This window comes from Serinus canaria, chromosome 5 (genome assembly GCF_022539315.1).
Source record: "Serinus canaria isolate serCan28SL12 chromosome 5, serCan2020, whole genome shotgun sequence".
NCBI classification, from domain to species: domain Eukaryota; kingdom Metazoa; phylum Chordata; class Aves; order Passeriformes; family Fringillidae; genus Serinus; species Serinus canaria.
In genome coordinates, this window is record NC_066319.1 from 5,329,648 (window position 1) to 5,355,247 (window position 25,600).

Consider the following 25,600-nt stretch of genomic DNA (forward strand, 5'->3'; position numbering starts at 1 on the left):
CCAAAGGTCAGAAGTCACAGGTTGATTGGGCTGCCTCTGCCTGCAGGCCCTCTAAAGAGGACTGGCTTTCCAGAGGCTTTCCTGGAACTCCAGAGCTGCTTCACTACATCCAGCCAAGAAGTGGAAGTCTCATTTTCTCATATTCTCAGTTCAGGTCCTGAGCTGAAAATACCAACATGTGTTTGGCACAGCAGGCACACACACATGTGAGCCAGGCCATGAACCTCAGTGCTGCAGGTCAGTTCTTCAGGTTCAGCTCTACCCAGGAGGCTGTTTAATCTTCTACTCTCCTTCTTCTTCAATAGCAGACTTCATTTTAGACAAAGTCAATGCCAATGGAAGGTAAAGCTGTGTCTTTTGCAGGCTTTCCTCTGCTGTCCAGCAAGAAACCCGGGCTGCACGGGAAGGAGGGCTCAGCCAGCTGCCAGAGTGGGGCTGCAGAGGAGCACTCCCAAACCCAGGTACAAGGGGAACTGTGCAGAGCAGAAGGGCTGGGGCTGCTGCTGGCCCTGCCTGCTCTCAGCTCCTGTCCCTGCTCCTTCTCAGAGTTTTGGTCCTCACAGTAACCCCTGAGGATGGAGCCAGACTCGTGCAGTATGGAGGGAGGAGACTTGGACGGGATGTGATCATTCCCAAATCAAGTGTCTGTGGGACTCAGGCCTCAATCACACCAGCTCTTAGCCACTAATCTGTTGTATCAGCCATGAAATCACAGACTGGGTTAGGCTGGAAAAGGACTTCACATCTCCCACTGCTCAGGAGCATCTTCTGTGTCCTTCAGGACCTCACATTTCCATGGTGGTTTCTGAAGGCTTTTTATTTTTAGGCTTCCCAGGAATGAGGAAGGGTGGGCAGTGCCGGGGTCGTGACTGCCCACTCTGAGCAAAGAGCAGCACATCCCTGGAGACAGGAGGAGCAGGGAGCAGCCCACATCCTCCAAGCCCTGGAGAGCTGTCCTCACCCTTGGGTCAGACCTGGCTCACACTGCTGGACCCCTGTGCCAGGCAGTGAATGAGCTCCTCCCCAGGCACAGTGGTGGCAGGACAATGGGCCAGGAAGGGAAGGTCCCAGGGGAGCAGAGCTGAGAGGACTGCACTCAGCTCCTGCCCTACCAGCACTGCTCACAGTGCTCTGAAAAGTGAGGATTAACAGGGTGCTCATTTGGTTATTGTGCTTCTTGCAATTATTTTTTTTTAATCCTGGCCAGTAAGGATTAAATGCAGTCATCGAACAGAAGTGTGAAACAAAGTGCAGTCATTGTTGCCTCACTTCTGGTGCTTCTAGGAAATGAAAAGTCAGACAGATTAATGGCTTCACCCATGTGAATTTGGGTGTCTGGCATAGGAGTGGAAGCAGGAATTCAATCTTCACACCATCCATTATCATGTAGCACCGATGATAAAATGCCTCCCTTTTCAGAAGGAAGGAAGGACTCTAGTTTTGTTCTGCTGGCCACATAAAGTGGGTATTTATCCCTGCTGCTATCTTCAGCAGAACATTTTGGTAGCTGGAGTAATGAATTTAAATCTTTACCAAAGGAAAAATAATCAGGAGAGGGAACTAATTTAATTGTATGAAGTTACCATTTCACATTTTATAATCTCTCCTGGGTCACTTCTTCCATTCCTACCTGTGCTACATAAACGTGCAATATCAGAAATTTGGACAGGATGGGTGATGGTCTCTTTTGCTTGCTCAAAACTCTAATGTGATGCAGCTGGAATGCACAGGAGGATAGAGCAGATCTGCTCCTGTCTGTTTTCCTGGAGATAGGACTGTTTCTTTCTAAAGAAAATATTAAAGGTAATTCATAAAGATATGACAGATTCTTAACATGAATAACATTATTTTCAGACTGTTAAAATTTCCAGTACTATTAGATCTCTACTCCTAGAGAAATATTAGCCCTTTAGGGAGAAAAGCTTTTCTCACATTATCATCTACACGTGTATTTGTGTATAAATTAAATATTATGTTCATTACTATTAGGCTGAGATTAAAATGGAATAAAATATTTTATGAAATAGAAGCTACACAAAGCAGTGTTTTTATATCCCTAAAAAAATTTATTTTTTTTATGCACTCCACAGTTGGCTTCCTACAAGCAGCCACCAGAAATTCCAAGAGGACATTTCAAACCCTGCAGCAGCCCAGTATTTCCAAGGAAAGAAAAAGCCAGGGAGATGCCTGCAGACCCACACTGCCATGTTCCCCACTGTCCTTTTCAGAGCAGCCCCACGGGCTCTCCACAGAGCCCTGCTGGGATGGAGACACTGCCTGCTGGTTTTTGTGAGCCTGAGGACACAGACAGTGACACTGGGACGTGCTCAGCCTGGGGCTGGAAGGGGAAAACACGGACATGCACCTCTGAACCAGAGCGCTTCAACAGCAGGACCAGAGCTCTGCCATCTCTGGATCTGAGAGAGAAAGATGGCAAAAATACCAGGCAGCCAGAGGAAAAGTCTGAGCAAGAGTTAAAGGAGGGAAAGCAGAGGCTGGGGCTTGGTTCAGAGCAGCAGCAGCAGCCCCTGAATGGCTCAGACAGGAGAGAGCCAGGGGCGAGCAGTGCGGGCTGGGGAAGGAGCAGAGCTCCCTGGGCTCTGCAGGAAAGGGAGGCTGGCTGGACAAGAGAGGGGTTCAAACTCTCTGGGGGCTCTGGGCCTCTCTTCTTTGCAGATGGCTCTCCACCAGCTCCAGCAGTGGACACCAAGGGTGCTCTGAGGATTCCAGATGGGGTTTCCAGGGAGCGTGCAGCCCCCCAGCCCAAGTCCCCACTGAGGCTCATAGCCAACGCTATCAAAAGGTCCATTTGGGAGCCTCTGACCTCAGCTCCAGAAGGATCCAAGCAGGACTTGGACAGCATAGCCAAAGCCTCTTCAGAACAAGCCTTCTTCAGCTTCCCCAGCACCCCTGGGTATTCCTTAAGCCAAAGGAACAGGAACAACAATAACACTCAGTCACTGCATCCTGAAATAAGGGAGTGGGTAGGAAAACATGTAGGAGATGGGAGCCCTTACTCAAATCAGTCTCATTCCTCTGTGGGCTCAGAAGGGATATCTCTAAGGGACCAGGAATCCTTCACACCCCACAGGCCCTCCAAGACAGCCCAAATACCTCAGCAAGCAGCTTGCACCAGGATGGAGGAAGTGCCAGGACTCCTGGAAAAGTTTACCTTTGAAGACAGTCCTCTAGGGACTGCCGTGGATGAAACGTGGATCCGTAAGAACAAGTCCCCTCTCCTCTCATCTGCAGAGCCCAGGGACAGTCTGGGTGACTGTGCACAAAAAGGGTCACTCCTCAACAGCCTGAGGAGCAAAGCTCAAGAGAGGGAACGGAATTCCTTGGTGTCACTTCTGCCTGCCATTAAGGACCATTCTCCAGGGAGGCTGTGTTATCCTTTCACAGGTGAGGACCCCAGTGGAATTACATTACTGTTATTATTATTACTATTATTATTATTACTATTATTATTATTATTTATTATTATTATTATTATCATCTTCATCATCATCATCATTATTAGTATTACTATTATTATTGTGTAATATCATTTAACCTTTAGAAGACCTGTGTGTGCCCATGCAGGCACACATCTGTGGTGTGCTGTGTTTAATTTCTAGTTATTTTCTACAATTTTGTGGCTAAAGCTGAGGAGTTGCTGCAGATGTAAAGGAGTGGAGTGGATTTGCAGGCAGAAGCAGCTTGCTGGACCAAAGTTTGGTTTGCTGCTCCCTGTTGCTGGGGCAGGTTTGGGTCAGGAATTGCCCTCAGGAGGTGGAAGGGGTGGCAGGGCAGAGTGGCACGCTGGGCAGAGCAGCTTCTGCAGTGACACCGAGCTGTGCAGGGGGGCTAGAGCAGGCAGGCAGAAGGACAAGCATCAAACCCTCCAGTTCTTGCAGTGCAGAGCACATTTGTTTTCCCTGCCCTGAGGAACCAGAGACTGAAGCAATGTGGTTGCAACAGCAGGAAGCTCTGCTGTGTTGGTGCTTCCTCAGCAGGTGTCTCCTCAGCTCTGCTGTCAGAGTGACCACGCTGTGGACATACCTTTGGCAGCTTTGCAGTGTCATTGATATCCCCTTGTTGTTCAGTTTGAGAGGAGACAGCACCTTATTGACCTCCTCTGACCTATTTGTGAGTCTATCTGGGCAGTGATTAAAAGGCATCAATTTTCTTGTTTGCTTGCTAGAGCAAGGTTAGTATTAAAACTGCAGACAAGTCCCAGAAATATTGATGCCAGACCAAGAGCAGCCTGAGTGATCTGAGCAGAGGCTCAGGAAGAATTAAGTGCAGCACAGACTCAGGTGTGACATACGAGGCATGAGAGCTGCACCCACCTGTCTTTCTCTGTGATCCATCTTCCCACTGCACAAAGTCTCAGCTATTTAACTAAATGACCTATTAACTAAATAACTAGCCTGTTAACTAAATAACCTGAATTTTGTCAGCACAGCTGTTTGTCTCTTGCTTTATGGAATTGCACCCCAAGCTGTGACCCCAAAATCGCTGCTGTGCCTCAGCAATAGAAGCTGTGTGCAGAATGGGAAGTCCCTGAAATGTTCCCAGCTGCCAGATCCTTTTGCATCCTTTCTGCTTCAGAGCTGCCCCAGGCTGTGAGGAGGAGCCAGTACATCAGGCACTTGGTCTGGAGCTCCTTCAAACTGAGAGAATCGCTCCTGCTCTCGCTCCTTGGAGCATCCTTTACCCAACAACTCCCAAAACCAGGCACTCCCATGGGGCCAGAGGATGCTGAGGACTGCAGTGGAGCCCCAGAGAGCTGCAGGTTCACACATCTCATTGTGCTCTTAAATGGGAGGCCTTTTCAGAGTCTGTACTCACCAACTGAGCCAACCTGCCTTGCTCTTAACTAAATGCATTGCAGTGATTGCTATGCTGTGCTCATACTGGAATGGGAAAAGTTTTTGCCAGTTTGAATAGTGCCAAACTTGATTTATGCTGAAAATATTTTGAAATAACATGCTGGAGTAACGTGTTGGATTCCTCTGCTGTGCAATCAATTAAATGATTACAATTATTGAATATAGGCAATGCAAAGTCTGTTTAGAAAAAAGAGAAAATGAAGCTCTAATTGAGTTATTTGCCCAGTAATCTGTTATCTTCAATGTTTCAACATTGTAGCTCTCTAATGTTTTTAAAACATTCATATTTGAGTAAATCTCTATTTAGTAAAACTAGTAAAGAGCTGAGTCCTGTTTGACTCTCAGAAATGGCATTTCTGTCTCAGAGAGGCACTGGTCAGAGGCCCAGGCTTGGCAAACCTTAGCCATGAAGTGATGACAAGCTTTATTTAGCACACACTTCTTGGCATTATTTCCCTCTCTTGAAATTTACTACGAATTTCAGAGAATTTCCTTAAGGGAAAAAAGTACTCCCAGCACCTTGCAGAGGAGCATTTAATGAAGCTCCTTCTAACACTGCTCTTTGCAGTGGGGCTTTCCTGTCCTGCTGGGGTCAAACTGGTTGTGGGCAGGTGGGGCAGGAATTGCATTGCACTGGTTTTGTCCCTCAGGGCCTTGTGGATCCAGAGAATGAGCTGGGTGATGAAAGTCCCTGGGCTGGAGATGAGCCTGGGCCAGCTCATCCCAGAGGAAACCCCTGGGGATAACCAAACCCTCAGAAACCACTCCTGGTACTCAGCATGTTCTGTCCTCCCATCCTCCCCTCCCTGCCACGGGCTCAGCCCCCAGCTGGAGCTCAGCACCAAGAAGGAATCTTCACAAAAATGAAGACTCTTAGCAGCACCCTGCCTGTGGTCCAAACCCACACCTTCCATATGGCTCATCCCAGTTTCCCATGCCCAGCCTGATTTCAAGGCTTTCTGCCCAGCACTTCCCTCTGGTTCATAAGCGCTGCTCCTCAGAGACACTTGGGAATGTGGGGCTGTCAGAAATCTCACTTGTCTGAGACCTGGACAAAGCTCACTGAACTAATGGGGGTTCCTGCAAACTTTTCAGTCAGAGACTGGTTTAAAAAACACAAATCCAAAGTTTGCCTGTGGAATATACAACCATCCACAAATAACCACACTGGGCTTCCTAAGTGCTGTTCCAGAGTTTTGATTTGCTGCACAAATACCTTCAAGGCTTTTGTCCTCTGATGCTTCCTTTGTGCTCCAACCTGCAGTAAAAGTCCCCCCAAAAAACTGATCAGTAAAATTGTTCAGTCAGATGGCTAACTGTTCTCCCCAAGCCTACCTGACCTTTTGAAATTCAAAAAAGTGCCAAAGTGCCATGTTAATTACTGATACTTTAAGCAGGATGACCAATTCAGCTGATGAGAAAATGTGCCCTGCTGTGAGCTCTCTTTGCTGGGTTTGTGCAGGGGAAGGGGAAGGGATTGCTTGCAGATGTTTCAGGTTCCCATCAGTGCACTGTTGTGCCCAGAAGGTCTGTGTGCTTGCAGCATTCTGCTCAGGGGGGACACTGCCTGTGCACTGATGATTTTGTATTTTAGAAGGGGAGCGGAGGCACCAGAAAATTAATTACATGCATAAGACCACATGAGGAGTCTGTGGAGAGGCAGAGATGTGGAACCAAAGAGCCAAGTCCTCTCTTTCTGCTGGTCATCCTCCTGGATTCCTACTGGCCATTCTTTGCCTTTCCTACCAGCTCCCATCTCATTTTGGGCACCAGGAGATATGAGTAACTTGATCTCTCTCTCTGGTGAAACACTGAAGTTCTTACAGGGGTCAGGGTTAACCCCAGGACTTTACAGAACTGTGCAGTCTTGGGCAGTAGTGGAGGGAGCCAACAGGTTAATGCAGCATGACGTTACCAGAGCAGTTCCTGCCCCAAGACATTCTGTGTGTGCAGGCTGCAGAAACCCCATCAGCACACAAAAACAGCCCAGGAAAGGAAGGGCAGGGAGCTGTGACAGGCAGAGTGACACCAGGGCTGGGCTTTCCCCAGGAATCCCCAGGACAATCAGAAGTGCTCCCACATCTAACACGAGGGATCAGTCACAGCTCCCTTGTTTTCCAGGGGACCTCAGGTTTCCTGGGAAAATGAGAACCCTGGAGGTTCATGTTAAGGGAGAGGCTCTCAAAAGCATTGCACTTTCATCTGGGCTCGTTCCAGGGGGAGGGAAAGCTCCAGTATGACACATGCTGGTTTGGAAATGAGGGAGATGCTAGAGTCCTCAGGAAATAAGAACTATGCCATAGATAACTCCCAGTCTGAAGGAATGAGATGCCTGGAAAGTGAAAGCCCAAGTCTAGAAGACTTGAGCTAATATTTGGAAAAGAACCTACATTTTTGAGATCAGTTCTGCAGCAGCTCAAGCTTTAGGCTTGTCCTGTTGGGAGGCAAATTATTATCATCTAACTTTAGTGCTGCAGTTCCAAATTTCAGATTCTAATGACTCAGTAAAGTCCCTAAGTTTGAACATTGTTATGTTTGTTTTGTCCAAATTCTCTCAGCTGTTGGCCAAGTTCTGCCTAGGTTGGAGGGGTTTTTTGGGTTTTGCTTGGGGGTTTTTTGTTGTTTGTTTGTCTTATTGTAGGGAGCAGGCTGCCTCTCCTCCAGACCTTGTAAGGCTTCCTAAATTATTGCTAGCACCCAAAAGGGGAGGACAGGGGGAGGGAGCACTTGCTCATTCCCAGCAGAGCTGAGAGGAGCAAGGGAGTGTGTGATGGCTCGTGTTCTGTCCCTGCCGAGCCCAGGGGCAGTGCTGGGTGTGCAGGGCACGGGCAGGGTGGCAGGGCTGTGACCCCCACCCTGAGCCACCGGCCCTGGCAGGTCCCTGCAGGAGCTGTGTCCCTGCCCAGGCTCTGTGAGGCAGGGAGGTGGGGGCTGTGAGACCCACCTGCAGGGCTGCTGCACCCCAGAGAGGATGGCAGGACCAGGGCTGCTGCACCCCAGAGAGGATGGCAGGACCAGGGCTGCTCCCCTGAGCCCTCTGAGCTCGCAGCTTCACTGAGCACAAGGACTGGGTGCTTCTAAAACACTGAGATCACTGGGGGAAAATCAGAATTTCTGCCTCAAATTACCTGGGTTTGCTTTTATTGCTTTACTGTCTGGGATTGAACAGTTTCATGGATCCTGAGTTTAAATGAGGGCTGGAGGCAAAAGTTCTGCTTCAGCCCTGGGACCCAGGGCAAGGCAAAGAAGAAACATCTACAGTGGGAGATTTGAATCTGAATACACCTAGAAAGCCAACTGTTGCCTTGTAGACACAAAGGCAAACCAGCAGTGCTGGCTTTAAATTATGTGCATTTCCAGGATGGCCAGCTGTTAATCATTAACCCTGCAGCAGGTTGAAGCACAGAGACAGATGTTCCCAAGGAGGTTTTATTCTCTGAATTAAAGAGAATGAAGCCACGCATTAGACAAATTAAGAAGAAATTCAAATATTTACACCCAGTTGAAACAAGATGCTGGAAAAACAGGCATGATAAAATTGCTGCAATTAAATGTAATTTAATTTATAATTCTGAAAGCGTGGTTCTTCCAAAGTCAGCCTTTGAGTTTTCCTTATGGAGTGTATTGTTGTGATGTACAGATTTTCCTGACTTCTTATGGCATTTTAATCAACAGCCCAATGATGTGATAATATCCCTAAAGCAGAAAAATAAGTGACATTTGTTTAGACATAATTAATGAAATATTTATGTTGCATGAGGCTGTGTGATAAAGCCCTGTTCTCTTAGTCCATTTGCTTCTGATTACATTTGTGATTTTTTTATATGACCAGACATTCTGACGCCAACTATTTTACACTGAGCAGATGTCATGTAGTAAAAATGGGTGCCAGATGCTCCCAGCCACATAAGGGTAATTTGTTTAAGAGCTGGCTCAGGCTTTGTGCATTCAATTACACTGTATAGTGAGCCTTGCACAACCATTTGGGTAACGTGGCTAACTTCAGATACACATTCTGGTGAAAGCTGAGTGCATCCAGGACAGCGTGCTGCACACAGGGGGCTCGAGGAATTCATTTATTTGTTTGTAGCACCTAGGAAAAAAAAAAGAGAATAAAAGAGATGGCCAGACGGGTTTTGACAGGGATAAAAAATTTAATTAGTGTTGTCAGCTGAATTTCCAAATTGCTCTAGGTGCTGCTGGTTGGAGCTCAGGGCAGGTGCAAAGTGTCTGTTGAAGTACAAGAAGAGTATTTCCTGCTTCACTGACCATTCTGTTCTTGTGTTTTAGGGTATGAACACGTACCTGTCAGGAAACAAGCTCCTGAGTGTTCTACTTCATCCTCTGAGGAGGAGTTTGAATCCAAGCCTTCCTTAACACACAAGGTAATTGGAGCTGCAAACAGAAAGGTGTTTCCTTAGCTGGGCTGTATTTAAAATTCATCAGCTGACTTTGACCTAAAACACACAGCAATCCTCAGAGTGGGGACTGGCACACAGGAGGGTGCATGTCACTGAGAGGAAATACATTAGGACAGATGCACACCAGCATTGCTTTTACCTCTTTGGACCTCTCCTTTCCCCTGGCTGTGCCAGCACTGACAGAGGAGGTCTTCACCTGACAGACAGAAATATTTCACTGAAACTGCTTTGAAGCTGATTCTTAAGTGGCCTCAGTGAGCAGGCCAACAAGCAAACTATTGGAAAAAATAAACCAAAGGGATGCAGATTTCCTTGGGGGGAACACAGATTCATTGGAGAGGTGCTGCAGGCAGGCTGCCTGGCAAACACTCTGATTGTGGCTCACACCCTTGTGCTGCTGGGGACAAAGTCCCAGCCAGGCCCTGTACCCCAAAGGGCTGGCAGCAGGAGCTGGGGGGCTGCAGCACCCTGGACCCTCCACACCCAGCTCTGAGGTGAGGAAACACAGCTTCTCTTGTCTGAGTAGCTGATCAGAAATCTCTTACATCTCTCTCCTGTGCAGGATATCAGTGAATGTGATTTATAGTACAGTATTTATAGTATTTTGATTTGCTGCCTTTGGGGCTGGGGGGAAGAGGAAGGAAAGCCAAGTACTGGAAAAGACTGAAAAATATGAAAGCCAGGTGGGACTTTGAATGGAAAAAGTGGAGCCAAAGCCCAGCAATGTGTGGCAGCACTGTCCCCAGAGGCTCTGTGTCAGGCTGTGCTGAGATGGCAGGATTCTTCATTCATCCTTCCTGTCACAGGAAAGACAATCTGCAGTACAGTGATGGTATGGTGAATTGAAAAAGGTTTAAATAAAATAGAGAGAAGAAGGGAGACGTTGGAGCAAACTGGATAGAAGTGAGGACCAGGCAGGGAGCAGGCAGAGCTCCAGGAAAGCTGCCAGAAATGGGAAGAGGGATCAGCTGTTGCACGTGGGCATTACCAGGGGTTCAGTTTTGATGCCCACTCCCCACTGGCTGTGCTTCTTTCAGCTGCCTCCTACCATCCCTTTTTGTGCCAGTTCTGGCTGCTATTTCACCTGTGCCACCATTTGTACCTGGCAAAACTTGGGGGGGAAAATTTTAGTGACTTCCTGGCTGGGTAATTCTTTAATTTTGTCCCATCTATGGTGCTCTTGTATCCTGCCTCTCAAAAGTGGGCACACCACAGCCTTGAGGCAATTCAGGACAGCTTGGGTCAGAGGCAAGGTGGAGAAATGGCAGGGGATTCCCAGGCAGGTGATCCCCAGGCAGGTGATTCCCAGGCAGGTGATTCCCTGGCAGGTGATCCCCTGGCAGGTGATCCCCAGGCAGGTGATCCCCTGGCAGGTGATCCCCTGGCAGGTGATTCCCTGGCAGGTGATCCCCTGGCAGGTGATCCCCAGGCAGGTGATTCCCTGGCAGGTGATCCCCTGGCAGGTGATCCCCTGGCAGGTGATTCCCAGGCAGGTGATTCCCAGGCAGGTGAACCCCAGGCAGGTGATTCCCAGGCAGGTGATTCCCAGGCAGGTGATTCCCTGGCAGGTGATTCCCTGCCCAGCCCTGCAGCACCAGTGCTGCCCTGATCTCCCAAGGGCAGCAATGAGTGCCCTGGGGAAAAGCCAAGAGCTCTGTAATGCAGCACAGAAATTCCACTAGGGAAGGTTTCTTAGGGCTTCCAGTGGTGTCCCATGGTGTGAATTTGCCACTTTAGCAGTGGAAATGGGTTGAATTTCCTTGAGCTGGTGCTTTCCCCAGCCCCTGTGTGGTGGGTGTTGTGCACAGTCAGCTCTGTGGTTTGGAAATGGTTTAGTGACCCCCACTTAGGGCTGCCTCAGGAGCTTGTGAGGCTTTAATCCAGCCCAGCAGATGCATGGAAATGCTCCTGCATGGCTGTTTCCCTGAGCCCTGAATGCCTGCAGCAGCTGACCCTGCTCTGGGCAGGGATGGGCTCAGACTGTGCCCAGGGCTCAGTCCCAGCCCCAGCAGTTCTGGGATCCTGGGGGAGCTCTGAGGAAAGCTGCAATGGCAGACCTGTGCTCTGATTGCCTTTTTCTTTCCCTCTGTGTCTTTTACAGGCAAAAAGGGCTCTCAGGAAGAGGAGGAAGCTGGAGAAGGAGACAAAGCAGTTGATTAAACAAGAGGAGCTGAAGAGGCTGCACAAAGCACAGGTGAAAATGCAGCTTGCAGCAGTCCCCTTTGCCTCCCAGGAGTGACTCGTGAGGATGGGGTACCCAAAGGGGCTCTGCAGCTCCCCTCACTCCTCAGCATGGCTCAGTGCCCTCTGTGCCAACCCCCCAGCCAGCAGCAGCAGGAAGGTGCCTGTGCCAGGGCCCTGCATCTCTCTGGGGCACAAACCCGTGCCAGTCCCTGGAGATCATCCTAATTGCCATCATAATTTTGTAAATGAGCATGAAGGACAAGAGGGAATAGTGGCTGGCAATGAGAGGAGGGAACTGAAGAGGGAAAGAGATAGAAAGGGGAAATAACATCAGCCATGCAGAATGCAAGAAACTCAGCCATTACCTCTGTGCATTACAGGAGGATACAGAAATACAGTGATGGCTTTTGTTCTCTCCCTGCTACAACAACCAAAGTGAATCATTTTTTCCCCTTAATGACAGAAAGCCACTTCATTTTACACAGGCTATTCAGAAAATGCTGGGGAAGCTCTGGACTCTGCTGATGTGTGATTATTTCCCATTACAGTTTAAGATTTGTAAATGCACTTCTGCACAATTTGATCTCAGGTGTATCCTGCTCAATGCATGGGAAGAGGAGCTATGTTTCAGTTTTTTATCTGAGAATTGTAAATTATCTCCAGGTAACATTAGATGCAGATGTGACCATTCTTGTTTTAATGCTTTGTGGAGACATTGAAGTCCAAACTTTTGGAATGATCTTTCCTATTTGTTCGGCTGTTGCTGAGGGCTTGGCTTGGAATGCCCTAACACAGCCTGAAATGGGAACTGCTGAGCATCTGTCTTTGACATTTCAACCTTTTAAGGTGCTTCATGCTTTTTATCCCCAGCACACCTCTAAAAGTCTAATTTCAAAGGGAATGGACAATGGATGTAGAAATCCTCCCCGAAGTGCCACTGAATTGTCACAGCTATTAGACCCTTTTCTTTCTGGGTCAAAAGCTGGGGAAATATGAAAGCAAACCAAACAAAATCCCCTGGACAATAAAATAGCAAGCAGAGCTTTCCAGCTGTAAGCCTTCCCTATTTATATGAGCTTTACTAATGTAATGTCTCAGAATAGATATCTCTGCACATGAAAGTATTGACTTTTTACACCTTGTGAGGCACAGAAACACTATGAGCTCTCTTTTTACACTGGGAGAGCTAAAACTCAGGAGAAGCTGAGGTTCTTTTGGTGCCTGTGAAGCTTACATAAAATTGTGATAGACACCTGGTGGCACATTTACATTCCTTGGGTGCCTGGTGCACTCAATGAGTTGGAAAGAGCCACAGCTCCTCTGAGACCTTTCCAAGCTGTTTCTCTGAGAACTGAGACCATCTTTTGTCTCTGGATTTGGGAGCTGTGTCTGTAGCTCTTCTGTCATTCCATCTTTGCAGGCAATCCAGCGCCAGCTGGAAGAACTGGAGGAAAGACAAAGAACTTTGGAGATTTTTGGTGTCCAGCTGGAGAGAGAACTAAGAGGAGAAGCAGGTACACAAAGCAGTTTGCCTGTTTAGTGGTGGGGTTTTTAACCTGCTCCAAAGCACAGGGCTTCAATGGTTGTCATGGAAATAGTTTGGTGCAAAATCTGAAAAGGAACAAGAACTGGCAGGACAAAAAATGATTGATAAACCTTTTTCTCAAACTCTCTGTTAGCTCAAGCACCTTTACATTGAATGCTCTAAATTTTCTGTTGGTTATCACAGAGTTGGAATTAATGACAATGCTTTTGAATGTGAGTTTACACTTCCCCCAGCACCACACCACCCTCAATTTTTTTTTTTTTTATTTAATTCCCATCCTGAGCTTAATTTCATCTTGTGGAGGGAACCAGTGAGGTTTCCAGGAGCTGTATCTCAGTTACCAAGCCAGCAGCAGCCCGTGCCTAGTAACAGAGCCTTTAATGCCTTTCCTGGAGTGTGAAATGCCATTAATATGATTAGAGCCAGTGGCCATGCTATAGCAACAGCAGCCTGCAGGCACACACACACACACACAGAGACCCCAGAGGCACAGCTCTTCCTCCAGGGGGCAGGGGGTGACAGGGTGTCCCCCTCAGTGTCCCCTCACCTGAGCCAACACTCCCCAGTCCCAGGGCTGTGGGATCCTGCCCCTGGCCCAGCCCTGGCACTGCTGCCCAGCCCTGGCACTGCTGCCCAGCTCACACGGGGTGAGGCAGAGGGACAGGACCCCCAGGGGCTCCTGCCAGGCTCAGAATGGGGCTGGGGGTGTGAACCCTGCCCCTGAGTGGGGCTGTGCTGAAGGGACTGACAGCCTGAATGCAAACGTGTCTTTATTCACCTCCACTTCAGCAAACGGAGCCTGGTGTTTTCCTGACAGGCAGCTGCACAACATGGAAAACCCAGATATGTTTTGGCACCTGGTCTTGTTGTTGTCTTAACCAGGCAATCCAGTCCAACCCCTCCATGCTGGCCTTTTTAATGCCATGTTCCATAGCAGCTACTCTGACACTGCACTGATCAGCTCAGCAAGAGAGCATTCACCCAGCCTTTTATATTTATTAACTCATTCCCTAGAATTGACCGTGTCAGCCTATTCCAAATTTTATTTTAAAATTTGCCATCTATTTTTCTTAAATGAAATCATAACCCTTTATCAAACAGCACCCCCTTTACTGCCCGTGAGAAAGTCTAATAAAAAGGCTGTGAGAATTAGAGTTGGCTTTTTTCTTCTGATCTGTATAAAGGTGGTTGGTTTTTGTAAACCTCAAAAATACAGAGGGATGAGAAGCTTCTGGCTCTTGGGATAGACATGAATACCAGGATAAATGGCCTAGAGCCACTTCTTGTTGTTGCTGTTTTGACAATCACATTTCCTAAAGACGGCTGCCTGCCAAGAGATCGATGCCTCTCATTCTCTTCCCATCCCTGGTAATTGGATTGCCCTCATTAAGGTGAAAGTGCTGCTTTTTTTCTCCCTGTTGATTGTTTGTGTGTAGGTGGCCGGTTACAAATAGGGCAGATGCTGAAAGGTAGGATGTTGCTGCCTCTCAATAACTCTTCTGGGGCAGGAGCATGAGCTGCCCTGACAAAATGTGAGGGCTCTGCTGCTCGCAATAACAAACGTGTAATGATGCAGGAGTTGGTGGGTTTAATATTCTGTTCCAGCTTCCTAAAAATAATGAGCATTACTTTTTAATGAGTGACCAGTGTTTATTAGGTTAAGTTGTATTTAAGCAGGTCTGAGCTTATGCAATTCAAGTGATTTAATAGGCATTATTAAGGTAATTAGAAAACGATCACAGTTCAGCAATAATATTGAGCTGCAAAGGTTGTGAATAACCAAATTTAGAGGCAGGCCTGCAAACAGCAGTTTTCAGTGACATTTACGCAACTCTGCTCTAATAATTCTGTGAGCCTGGGATGAATGGCCTCTTTGTTAGGGGGAGTTATTCATTAGCTCCTCAGCTGAATTAGAAGAGAACATGCGTGGGTGCGAAACAACTGCCATGAAGACTGATGAGCAAAATGAGGTTTTGATGATCCTGTAATTGTAGTGACAATAATTCATGCATTAGGGAAAAAAACCCACAAACCCCCCAAAAAACACCCCCCAAAAAATGAGAAGAAATAATATCAGTCCTATGAATAATTTTTCATGCTCGTTATTTCCTTTATTCTGCTCCAAAATACCAAATAATAAATCACTGATGTACCATTGCTTTGTTTTCCACTGACATTTGGGAAGGCTTATGGAGAGCTTCTGCCTACAAGAAAATACAGAAATAAAAATCTCAAAGCACGTTTTCCACTAAAATTAGCATAAGGGCTCAGTTGACTAAACAAGTCATGAACAATGCTGGCAAAGAAGAAAACCTACGTGGAGAGAAGGTTAGGAAATGTCTCCACGCTTTGGAAGGTGAATAAATATCTGCACATGTTGGAGCAGCTTTGGATTTCACAAAAAACATATCCCAGGTGTCTTGGGATTTCCAACAGAGCCAAAAGAAATCAGGTGCAAGCCCGTGGAAATAAGGAATGTGAGGTCTGACTGTACCTAAAAAGGTGCAAACTGGCCAAGACCCCTTCACTGGGTGATGGCTGTAAGAAGGGACAGTGAAGCATCAGTCTGAGAAGGTTCAGGTTTTGAGAGGAGTGCTCAGTAAATACTCCTCCACAGCCTTTACAATTCCCTCAGAAGTGATGAAAATAGAAATACCTCAGATGTAATTAGAAGAATGCCTGACTTGCAAATGGATCTCAGTCAGAGGAGACTCAGGTAAACCAGGAGGAAGGTTGGCTTTAGCAATGCTGCAGGGAAAAGCCAACATGGCTCACAGAACAAACCCACAAACTGTTCTCCCTCTAACCTACTAAAAAATCTCTCAAACTGCACCATCCAAAAGGCTTCTTTGCTTTCTTCTGCCCTTGGAAGACATCAAGCACTCCATCAGACTTAAATAAGTATTAACATTGCTGGTAACAAACATTTGAAAAGCTCAGGGGAAAAATGCCACTGGGAGCACTTAGGGGGCATTCTGTGGGATGGAGGAGGAGGCAAAACAAGGGCTACTTTTATTTCATCTTTTTGAGGATTTTATGAAAATGAATGTTTTTTTGCAGAGTGCATTATCTTTGCTTACCTCAGTCAACCTACAATACACAATTTTTTTATTAGAGACACAGAGTTTTGAAAGTGTAAAGGGGAAAGGTTAAAAGAAGGAATATTTTTGCCTGAACAAGGAAACAGCAGAAATGGAACAGTGACCTTTTGTGTCTGTGCTGCACTTATGCACAACAGCAATTGCAGTGTTTTTACTGGCAGTAAAATAGATCAAATTTTGATGATGCCACCATTTCTTATGGTGGTGTCAAAGATCCAAGGCTCTGAATACTAATGCTGCATCCTGAACTGGATTGGAGAGAAACTGTCACGTTCCAGCACGGAGCACTCCTGCAGTCACTCTGGGAAGACACCACTTGCTGACCTGGAAGATCCCACAGGAACACATCCATTCCTGCCAAGTTTTAATGGAATCAGGCAGGAATGGAAGAGAGGTTGCTCTGCCTTCTCCTGCTCTTTATCCTGCTGTTTGATGGTCATTTCCACGTGGGCTCAAGTCCTGCCAGCCTGGCTGCTGTCCTTGGGGTGGGGGCCCAGGTGACCTGGGCTCCCTGGGATGGTGCTGCCTGGGAAAGGCATGCAAAGGGCATCCCAAACCCCCAGCAATCCCCCTGGCCTCAGATGGCTAAAGGGCTCCACTGGGTGATGTTGTTGCTGCCCCAGGGCTTTAAACTGCTGCTTTGGAGTGGAGTCAAAGCCTGGCTCTGACCTGAGAGTGAGGGGCAGCTGAAGCTGTAGAGACAAGAGGGAAACTTGTTGAAGCACATTTTGAAATGACAGCAGAAAGGCATCAGGAACACTGCTGAGCAGCCCAGGACTCTGGCTGTCTCTCCCCTTGGCAATCCAGTTTAATGATACTCTTGTAATTGGTGTCTCTGGAGCTTTAACCAGACACCTTTCAAGGTCAAGTTTCAGTGCTCTCAGTCATATAAAGGTGCAGTCCCTCTTAAAGTAGAAGAAATCATATGAGCTTCTATCCACAGAAAGCAGCCAGGCTGGTTTTATGGTGGGGGTTTTATTCTTGGTTACCTAGCATTGTGACTCAGTAGGGACTGGGAGCTTGTTTCCCCACCTGCTGGCAGCACTCCTTTTTCCTCATCCTAAATCTGGCTATTTCTGCTTCCATGTGTGGTGGGGAGTGCAAATACCATGGGCTGGGGCTGCTGGCTTTCTGCTTCTGAAGGTGCCAGCGTGTCACTGGGATTGCAGCCTCAGCCTGGAGCAGTGTCAGATATTTGCCTCCTACCAGTGGTCAGCAGCAGGAACGGGCAGAACAGATGGGGGAGGTGTGCTGGCAGTGCCATCAGTGCTGCTGTAATTCAAGGGAGATGAAAAAATGAATGGAAAATGTGAAGTCATGAGGATGTGAGAAAGGACAGCAAGGAAAAGAAATACATATGTGCTCTGACTTGCCATTTGAAAACACCCAGGGGCTCTTCATTGCCAAAGAGTTTTGTACAGATGGTGTTGGAGGAGAGTAAAGGTCCTCACCCAAGGAAAGAGATCCACCCTTTTCTTCAGCAAGCTGTGAGCCCTTTGGGAGAAAGGCTGGCTGTCAGTGATGCCCTGGCCCAAGGTGTTACCACAGATTTGTCATTCAAGGCAGCTGCAGATTTAGAGGCCAGCTGACAAGGGGAGGGAAATTTGCAGAGGATTTGGTGGTGTGTCTGATGTGCACTGGAAGCAGGGATTAAGCTGCTACCTGCCTGTGTGTGCATCCTGAAGGCTGATGGTGCTAATGGAATATCCACTAAGACACAGCTCAGCTCTGAAGCCCAGTTTCAGCAGAGACCCTGTCTTATCAAAGCAGAGCTAAGAGGCAGACATCGTGCCCAATAGGTGATTGTTGGAAAGGAAAAACTTTAGAACAAAAGGGTTTTAAAATCCAGAGCATCTTTAGCTGCAGTAAGCCACAGCTGTCAACCAAAACCAGACAGAAATGTCCCACCTGCAGTACTGAGCCATGACTGGTGAGTCTCACACACCAAAACCAGCTCCGTTTGAAGTCATGCAGGCTTACACAGGAGGACTCTTGGAGGAGAACTTAGCTGGCAAAAGCATTGGAAAGAAAGCTGGGGAAGCACACTGAAGTCTCCTCTTTCCCACAGACTCAGGCACAAAGGATGAAAATCAGATGCTGCATGAATGGTTTGAGCTGGTCATGGAGAAGAATAAATTAATGCGTTATGAGTCTGAGCTCCTGATCATGTAAGTAAGAACAAGCACTGGTAACAAAGAGGGGAGGGGGGAGGGAAAAGGTGTGCTCACAACTCACAACACACCTGAACACCTTCCTGGGTGCTGCACTTGAGACAGCTGAGGAATAAACCCCAGAGTAGCTACAGCCTGTTTTGAACCCAGATCTGCAGCTGAGGCCTCCTGATCCTTCCCTCTCACAGTGGCTCAGAATTTCAGTTCTGGATGACACTCTGAACCACTGTGGCACAGAGATGCTCTGCCTTCACATCACGTGGCTCTAACGAGCACCTTCTCCTGGGAAGGAAAACAGTCTGACAAATCCATCTGTTTTCATTGGATGTGGGGAAAAAAGACCTAGAAATTCCCTACAACCATGAAAGAAGCAGATACACCAACTCAAGAAGCAAATAAAGCCCAGCTCAGCTGCCACTGTGGAGGGAAGCAGTGTTTGCTGGAGCTCCCTTTCCCTGCCTCCCTGCAGACACACCCAGGACAGGCAGAGGTGACCCTCAGCTATTCTCTCCACGACTGGTGGGCAGTGAGGGAAGGTGATAGCAGCCCTCACTCCCCCCTGGGTTTCCCACCTGTGCAGCTGCTCCTTGCCATTTATCATTTCCATATTGCTCAGCCCAGCCCTGGGCTCCAGCTGCAGCCCAGTTTGTGCCCAGCTGTGCTGGTGCTGCTGGGGCTGACCCTGTCTTGCCCCTCTCCTTGTCACTGGGTGCTGTGGCAGCAGTGCTTCCTTCTCACACTGTCTGGGAGTTAAAGAGGCAACAGTGGGCTGCTTCTGGCACTGCAGGACACAAAATGTGGTGGTCTGGATGTGTTCATGTGTTCATTCCTTCGCTCAGGAGCTGCTCCTGTGCTGAGGCCCTTCAGGTGTGGGTTCAGCCCTATGCAGAATTACAATGTGTAATGAGTGCCACCAGCAGAGCACAGATGGCTCAAAGCTTTAAGCATTGCTGTGTATGGGGAGTTTAACCCCACACACAATGTAAAGGGTGGCACTGGTACTCCTGGAGCTGCTCTGGAGATGCTGGCACAGGCAAACCTTTCAGCTTTGGCAGCCCCTGAGGAGAAAATACCAGATAAACAGAACACAGAATCTCATTGTTGAAATCATGTTAACATAGATGTCTTCACTGGAAAAAGCTGCTTCTTTAACATACTTTTTGCTGCACCCAGAGCCCAAGAGCTAGAGTTGGAGGACCACCAAAGCAGGCTGGAACAAGAGCTGAGAGAGAGAATGGCCATGGATGGTAAGTCAAAGGGGACAGACTGTGCCAACCCTGCTTGCTCCAGAAAGAGCCAGGGTGGCCAAGGCTCCTGTGCTCCCTCTGAGCACAGCTCAGCCAGCAAAATGTGACATCTTCTCATCTGGCTGCTGGTGAAGGCAGCTGGGCTGACCTGGCCAGTCCTGCACGAGGCTGCAGGGGTAACTACCCTGACTGTGCTCCCCAGGCCATGGCCAGCTGATGGTGGACAGCAATGGACAGCAACTTCTGCTGTCACCTATCCAGGAGAGGCTGTCTGCTCTGAGACAGCACTGCTGGTCACCACAGTGCTTGGGGACTGCTGGGGACACAGCTTGGGTTTGTCCTTCCATCCGGGATGTTAAAAGGAGCATGGGATGGAGCAGGGCAGGGAGAAGAGGGGTTCCACAGCACTGAGCACCCCAAAATACCCTGTTGTGTTCCAAGCCTGTGGATTGTGAGTGAAAGCAGATTTCAGTACATTTTCTGAAAAATGCTTTCCATTTCCTTACAGGTACTACGTTTCATGGTGGGATTTTTTTAGCTTTACCTTATAAGCTAAATTTAAACTACAGCTTAATTGTTTCTATAATTAAGTAGTGCTTTTCCTATCCCTTCCAGTCCAAATTTTGAACCAGATCTACTCTAGCCCCTAGGAACCCTAATGATGAACTTCAAATGGCCCAAATCCAGGAGAAAATTTCCCTGAACTGTAACTTTACCAATATTGACTGTTGACTACATTTGTCATTGATGATAATGTCAATTCAAGCTGTGCACTAACAGTTAAAATGCAAACAGTGATCTGCTTCTTGACCTCTTTTTTGTGACCTTTCAGACAGCCTTAAAGATGAGATGGATCTGAACGAGGAGGATGAAATTTTTACCGAGATGATGAAAGTGGTTGAAGAAAGGGACAGACTCGTTTGTGCCTTAGAAGAGCAGAGAGTGAAAGAAAGAGCAGAAGACCAACACTTTGAAAGCCTTATTTTATCTACAGGTTATCAGCTGAGCAGGATTTAAGCAGCCACATGCCAATAAACATCCTTTCAGCATGTTCCCTGACATGGACATACACTCCTCTGGGAAATGAAGGAATTCAAATTTTAAATCAACTTATTTGGGAAGCACATCATTTTGTCATCAAAAGCTTTAAAGCAGGTCTTTGCTCAGACCAGAGACAGGAATGCACTGCCAGCTCAAGGGATCACTGGGACACAGATCTGCACTGAATGTGCCTCTCTGACAGGCACCAGGGGCTGTGAAAGGGAAACCACAGCCCCATTATTCTCTGGGAATTTTATTTGAATGCTGAGAGTAGAGTTTCTGAGGAACATGATGACATCATTTAGTATTTCTGAGACAGCCTGACTTTCCATCTGTTTGTCTGAATCTCTGTGTGGCTTTGTTAATATTTTGGCACAGCCAAGCCATGGTCAGCTATAGAAAAGTCAGGAAACAAGAATCTCATAAAAATAGGGTTAGTCTTTATTTCTGGTGGAGGAAGAGTCATTTGACTTATAACTACATATGAGCACTTAGTAAAACTACTGTAAAGGCAATGCCAGAAATGAATTTTTCAGGTATTTATCAGTTTTATTGCACTGTGTATTTTTGACCAAGAAGTTAAAGCATTATTAAATCCCTGCATTTTGTAAACTGGTAGGGGATTATCAAAGGGGTGACTATCCTTACAGCTGTTACATGCACAAAAATGTTTCTGTATATCAGAGATATATCAGAGACTAAGATCTTTAAAGACAGAAAAAGGAAAATTTAAAAATAGTGATTCAGACCCAACTGGACCACAGGGCAGACTTTACTGGGGCATACTTTACAATTTCTTCTTAAAATGCATCACAAATGGTATTGTTGGGTGTGAGAAATGGTACAGCAGTTAAAGACCTCCCCAACAACCATCCCATAAAAGGACTGCAAAAAATGTTGAGTTTTTAGTATCAGCATTTGATAGAAAATATTGTGTGTGTATTTAAATTACATTTATCCTGCTGCTTGAGAATATATGCATATTTTTTGCTTAAAGGGACCATCTCCTAATTTAAGTAACTCCTTAAATCTGAGATAATTCTGCCAATTTAAGATTGGTAACATTCCCAACTGTATGTGTGATGCACTAGATTTTCAAACTGGAAAAAACAAGGGGAACCTGAAAGACTGTTTTTTTGACTATTTTACCTCGTGCTCTGAGAAGATTTGATGTTCTCATTGTTTTGTGAATGGTGCTAATTTGCAGCATCTGCCTGTGGTACAGCCAAGGATAGAAGCATTCCTGTTAAAAAAGCTTTAAACTGAAAATCCTCTTGGTGAGTACTGGTAAAGTGACAGACACACTGGGTCCTGTCCCAATAATTTCTCAGTTATCTTTAGGGTTGGTTTGGTTTTGCTTTTGTTTTTCCTTCTGTACTGCAAGAAACTTGAAATACACTTTCTAAAGGTAAAAGCAAGTTTTTGCTCTTGGTCACAGATAAATAATATACCTCTGTTGGTGCAAGCTTTATACTATTGCTCTGCAATATTTATTTATACCTATTTATTAGACTGTTTAGAGAGGGTAAGAGTGTCTGGTTGCATTTTACAGTTTGGATGTTGTCTCTGATTTTGACTGAAAAATGTGTATTTCTAACAGCTGTGTACAGCAAAACTGTGCATTGTAGAGTAGACAGCTTTAAAGGTTTACATAGTTAGCATTAAAATATGAATTAAGCTTTTAAACAATGTTCTCAGTGACTGTAACTTGGAGGGATACCCTTAAAACACAGCACTCAGGGCTTTAACATATAATTTGTCTTCCATCCCAGTGAAAAGACAGTGGAAGAAATCCTTAAAGTGTTCCAAAATAACCACCAGGCTTTTTTTTTTTTCCCTCTCATTCATGGGCTAAGCATACCTGATCTTCAGGTGACATTTTTACTGAGATGGATTGCAGTGATTGATTTTTTAAACTAACTCTATTACTTAAGACTGACACAAAGTAGGGGAGGCAGAGCAGCAACACATATTTTCATTTTCTCTGTCAAGATCTGCTGGCATTTCCAGTTTGGTGGAGAAAATTTCTGGGTTTTATCACTGTCCCCAGTCCTCCCTCATGCAGTCCTGTAGAAAAAGACAGTCTAGGAAATGTCATCGTTTTCTGTGAAAGTCATAAAAAAAAAGGTTTGAAAGCAAAATTCTTAGAGCTTTGCAAAGGAGAAGAATTCTGCAGAAATCTCCAGTTATATCAAAGATTGCTTTTCTGACCTCACTTTTACAATTAAGAAGTCCCATTCACATTATTTGCTGTTGCAAATAAGCCCTGAGATTTCAGTTTACAGCAGATAGATAGATGCCTGTCCAGCTACAAAACCAAGCTCCAAAGGGTGATTTCCAAAGTATCAGAGTCTGCAGAAGCTGAGGGCCATCAGAACTTCATGGACATCCAAAGCATTCTTTGCTAAAGAAGCACTTTTCTGGGTGCCCTGTGGTGGTTACACATGTTCCACCCAAAACTGTCTGCTCTTGGGTGGAAAAACCTGTCAGGCTACTGCTGCCCTGCCTGATGTTAAGTACCTCACAAGATTAGATCCAAAAATAAACTGTGCAAGGGGTTTAGAAAATCATCATAAGTCATTTAAAGCAGGTCTTTGTGTATTGTGAGAGTAGAAAAGGGGTTAAAAAAAGCAGAAGCTGTGTGTACTGTTCAATTTCATGTGGTTGCCTTCTACCAGAAATGTACTTAAACACTGGTTTGGTTATCAGTTTTCTTGCTGCTCAATCTTTTCTGAAACTTGGCTCACTAATTTATAATAGATTTGTTCATTTTCAGGTTGATGGCACTGTCATTTTGGGGTATAATGTGATGTGCTGGAATGTCCTGAGTGTGTCTAAACGGGCAGCTTGTGAGAAATTATCTATTTGAAATAATAAAATTCTGGTTCATTCTTGAAGTCCCCAGATAATTTCCATGGAAATTTCTTTCCACTGACACCTACAGTGATGTGTGATCAGGACAGATCTTTAGCTAAAGAAATTAAATCATCTTCTGAACTCATGTACTGGTGAGTAAATCACAGCATCGTGCAGTGCACAGATTCCTTCTGTAGCTCAGAAATAATGACACTGAGGTTAGGGGGCATCTCTGACAGAAGAGATTACAAAGCCCAGGAGACCAACAACCTCCATGGTGCTTACACAGGAATTCACCAGCTGGTTTCCTTGGGCTTGGCACACAAGTTATAACAGCTCCTCCAAGAGTCAAAGGAAAAGTGTTGATAAAATGGTGATCAAAATCATAAGTGCCAATTAATGGCCAATTTTCAAATGGCAGTAACTCTCCCTCTATCAGGTCATCTTGTTTTGTGGCTTTCTAGTAGTGGGAGAGTCTTGCTGACCAGGAGAGAAGAGGGTAAGCAAGCCAGGGGCCAGCATGGTTGTCCCCTGGTGAATGACTCTGGACTGATGGATAGGTCTCTGCTCCTCACAGGACAGACGGACAGCTCTCAGAACCTCTGCTGCTCACAGTGACCCTGAGATGGGTTAGAAAGTCTCCTTTCCCAGCCCAGCAGTGGAAGAAGGAGTCAGAGCTCTTCAGTTCTCATTCTCAAGGTTGTTTATTGTTTCTTATCTATAAAATTCTTTCTCTGGCCTGCCAAGGTCTGTTCAGCAGGTCAGACAGAGGCACCCTCAAAGGTGGTGTTATCTTTTTAGACTCAAATGTACTATGTGTACATTATTTACCATAACTTCCCAATCCCCATCACCTGTGTCAGACAGTGAGCTTCTACTCTAAACCAACCCAAAAGTGCCAACATCACCCAGAAGATGGAGGCTAGGAAGAAGAAAGGACAGGGCACACCCAAATTCCTCCATCCTGGGACCCCGAGCCCCCATTCTAAAACCTCAAAAATCTATTTCTCACCCTGTGACAAGCTATTATTCTACTTAAACTCTCCTGACTTGTAATTAGTTCTTCATATAAAGGTGGCAATTTGCTCCATGTGTCAAAATCAAAGGCACAGGTGGTTTTGACTCCATGCCAGGGTCTCTGAGCCCCTGGCAGGTTCTCAAGTCCTCCAGGGCAGCCAGAGGAATGTGCTGGGTTCTGACAGACAGCTGCTTCTCTTCAGAGGTCAATGTCATTTCTGGCATCTTTGAACTGAGATTTTCCTCTCACTGTCATGTCCTTTCCCTTCCATCTTGTGGACTTTTCTGTCCCAGGAGCAGAACAGAAATGCCACCACAGGAATTTACTGAGGCTCTTCTAATCACAGTGCATGCACACACCCTCCTTGTCCCCTCTGCAAAAGATCACAGGTCTAAAGAAACTCAGCTGGTGTTTAGGGACGTGGCTTAGTGTGGATTTGGCAGTACTGGGTTAATGGCTGGACTTGATCTTAAAGGTCCGTTCAAGTCAGCAAAGGGTGTTCCTGTAGGCAGGCACAGCAGTAGCAGCAAGTTGATAAATCACTTTTAAAAATTCCACTTCTGTTCTTTAAATGACCAAATAGTCAAAAGGCTGGAGCAGAGCTACACCTAGGAGAAAAATGTGAGGGGAATACTCAAAGGAGGATTTATTGCACAGTCTCAACCATCTTGGCTGCTCTTTTGCTAGCCTAGCCTTTGGTTGGGATATTCTATAATATTATATACCTTGCTTCTTCTGTTTCATTGGGAAAGGAAAACTCTGCTCCTGAGCATTCTGAGTCTCATATTAAAAGAAATAAAAACCAGCTGTGCATGGACAGATATGCAGGTGAATAAGAATTATTTGAAGGGTGAAGGGGAGGGGACTTAGCCACCTTTTATTGCCTGGCAAAAGTGCATATGTGAGCAGGATACAATTAATTTGATGTAATGTTTGGCTCATCTGGCCTAACAAGGCGCTGACAGGGAGCGTGGTGAGAGCTCCCATGGTCTGCTCTGCACTTCTCTGTGCCAGGTGCAGCAGGGCCAGCCTCAATAGCAGCCTGGGCTGGGTTCGTGGAGCATGATCCTGGGATAGAGCAGAGCAAACTCCATCCCCAGAGCTGCCATAACTCAGACCTCGTGAATACCTCCACAGC

General features: G+C 46.4%; 1 protein-coding gene across 5 annotated transcripts in view; it reads left to right on the forward strand.

Annotated features, from left to right (window-relative positions):
• Positions 1–23,485, forward strand: part of MICAL2 (microtubule associated monooxygenase, calponin and LIM domain containing 2) — a 121,215-nt gene extending 97,730 nt beyond the window's left edge. For all 5 annotated transcript variants that reach the window (XM_030240092.2, XM_030240094.2, XM_050974788.1 and 2 more), the window contains 8 exons: positions 364–461; positions 2,091–3,405; positions 9,168–9,262; positions 11,400–11,492; positions 12,903–12,996; positions 18,198–18,297; positions 19,474–19,547; positions 20,380–23,485. In XM_030240092.2, the coding sequence (XP_030095952.2) occupies positions 364–461; positions 2,091–3,405; positions 9,168–9,262; positions 11,400–11,492; positions 12,903–12,996; positions 18,198–18,297; positions 19,474–19,547; positions 20,380–20,564 (2,054 nt within the window). In that variant the 3' untranslated portion in view covers positions 20,565–23,485. The remainder of the gene's footprint in view (positions 1–363; positions 462–2,090; positions 3,406–9,167; positions 9,263–11,399; positions 11,493–12,902; positions 12,997–18,197; positions 18,298–19,473; positions 19,548–20,379) is intronic.
• Positions 23,486–25,600: the final 2,115 nt, after the last annotated feature.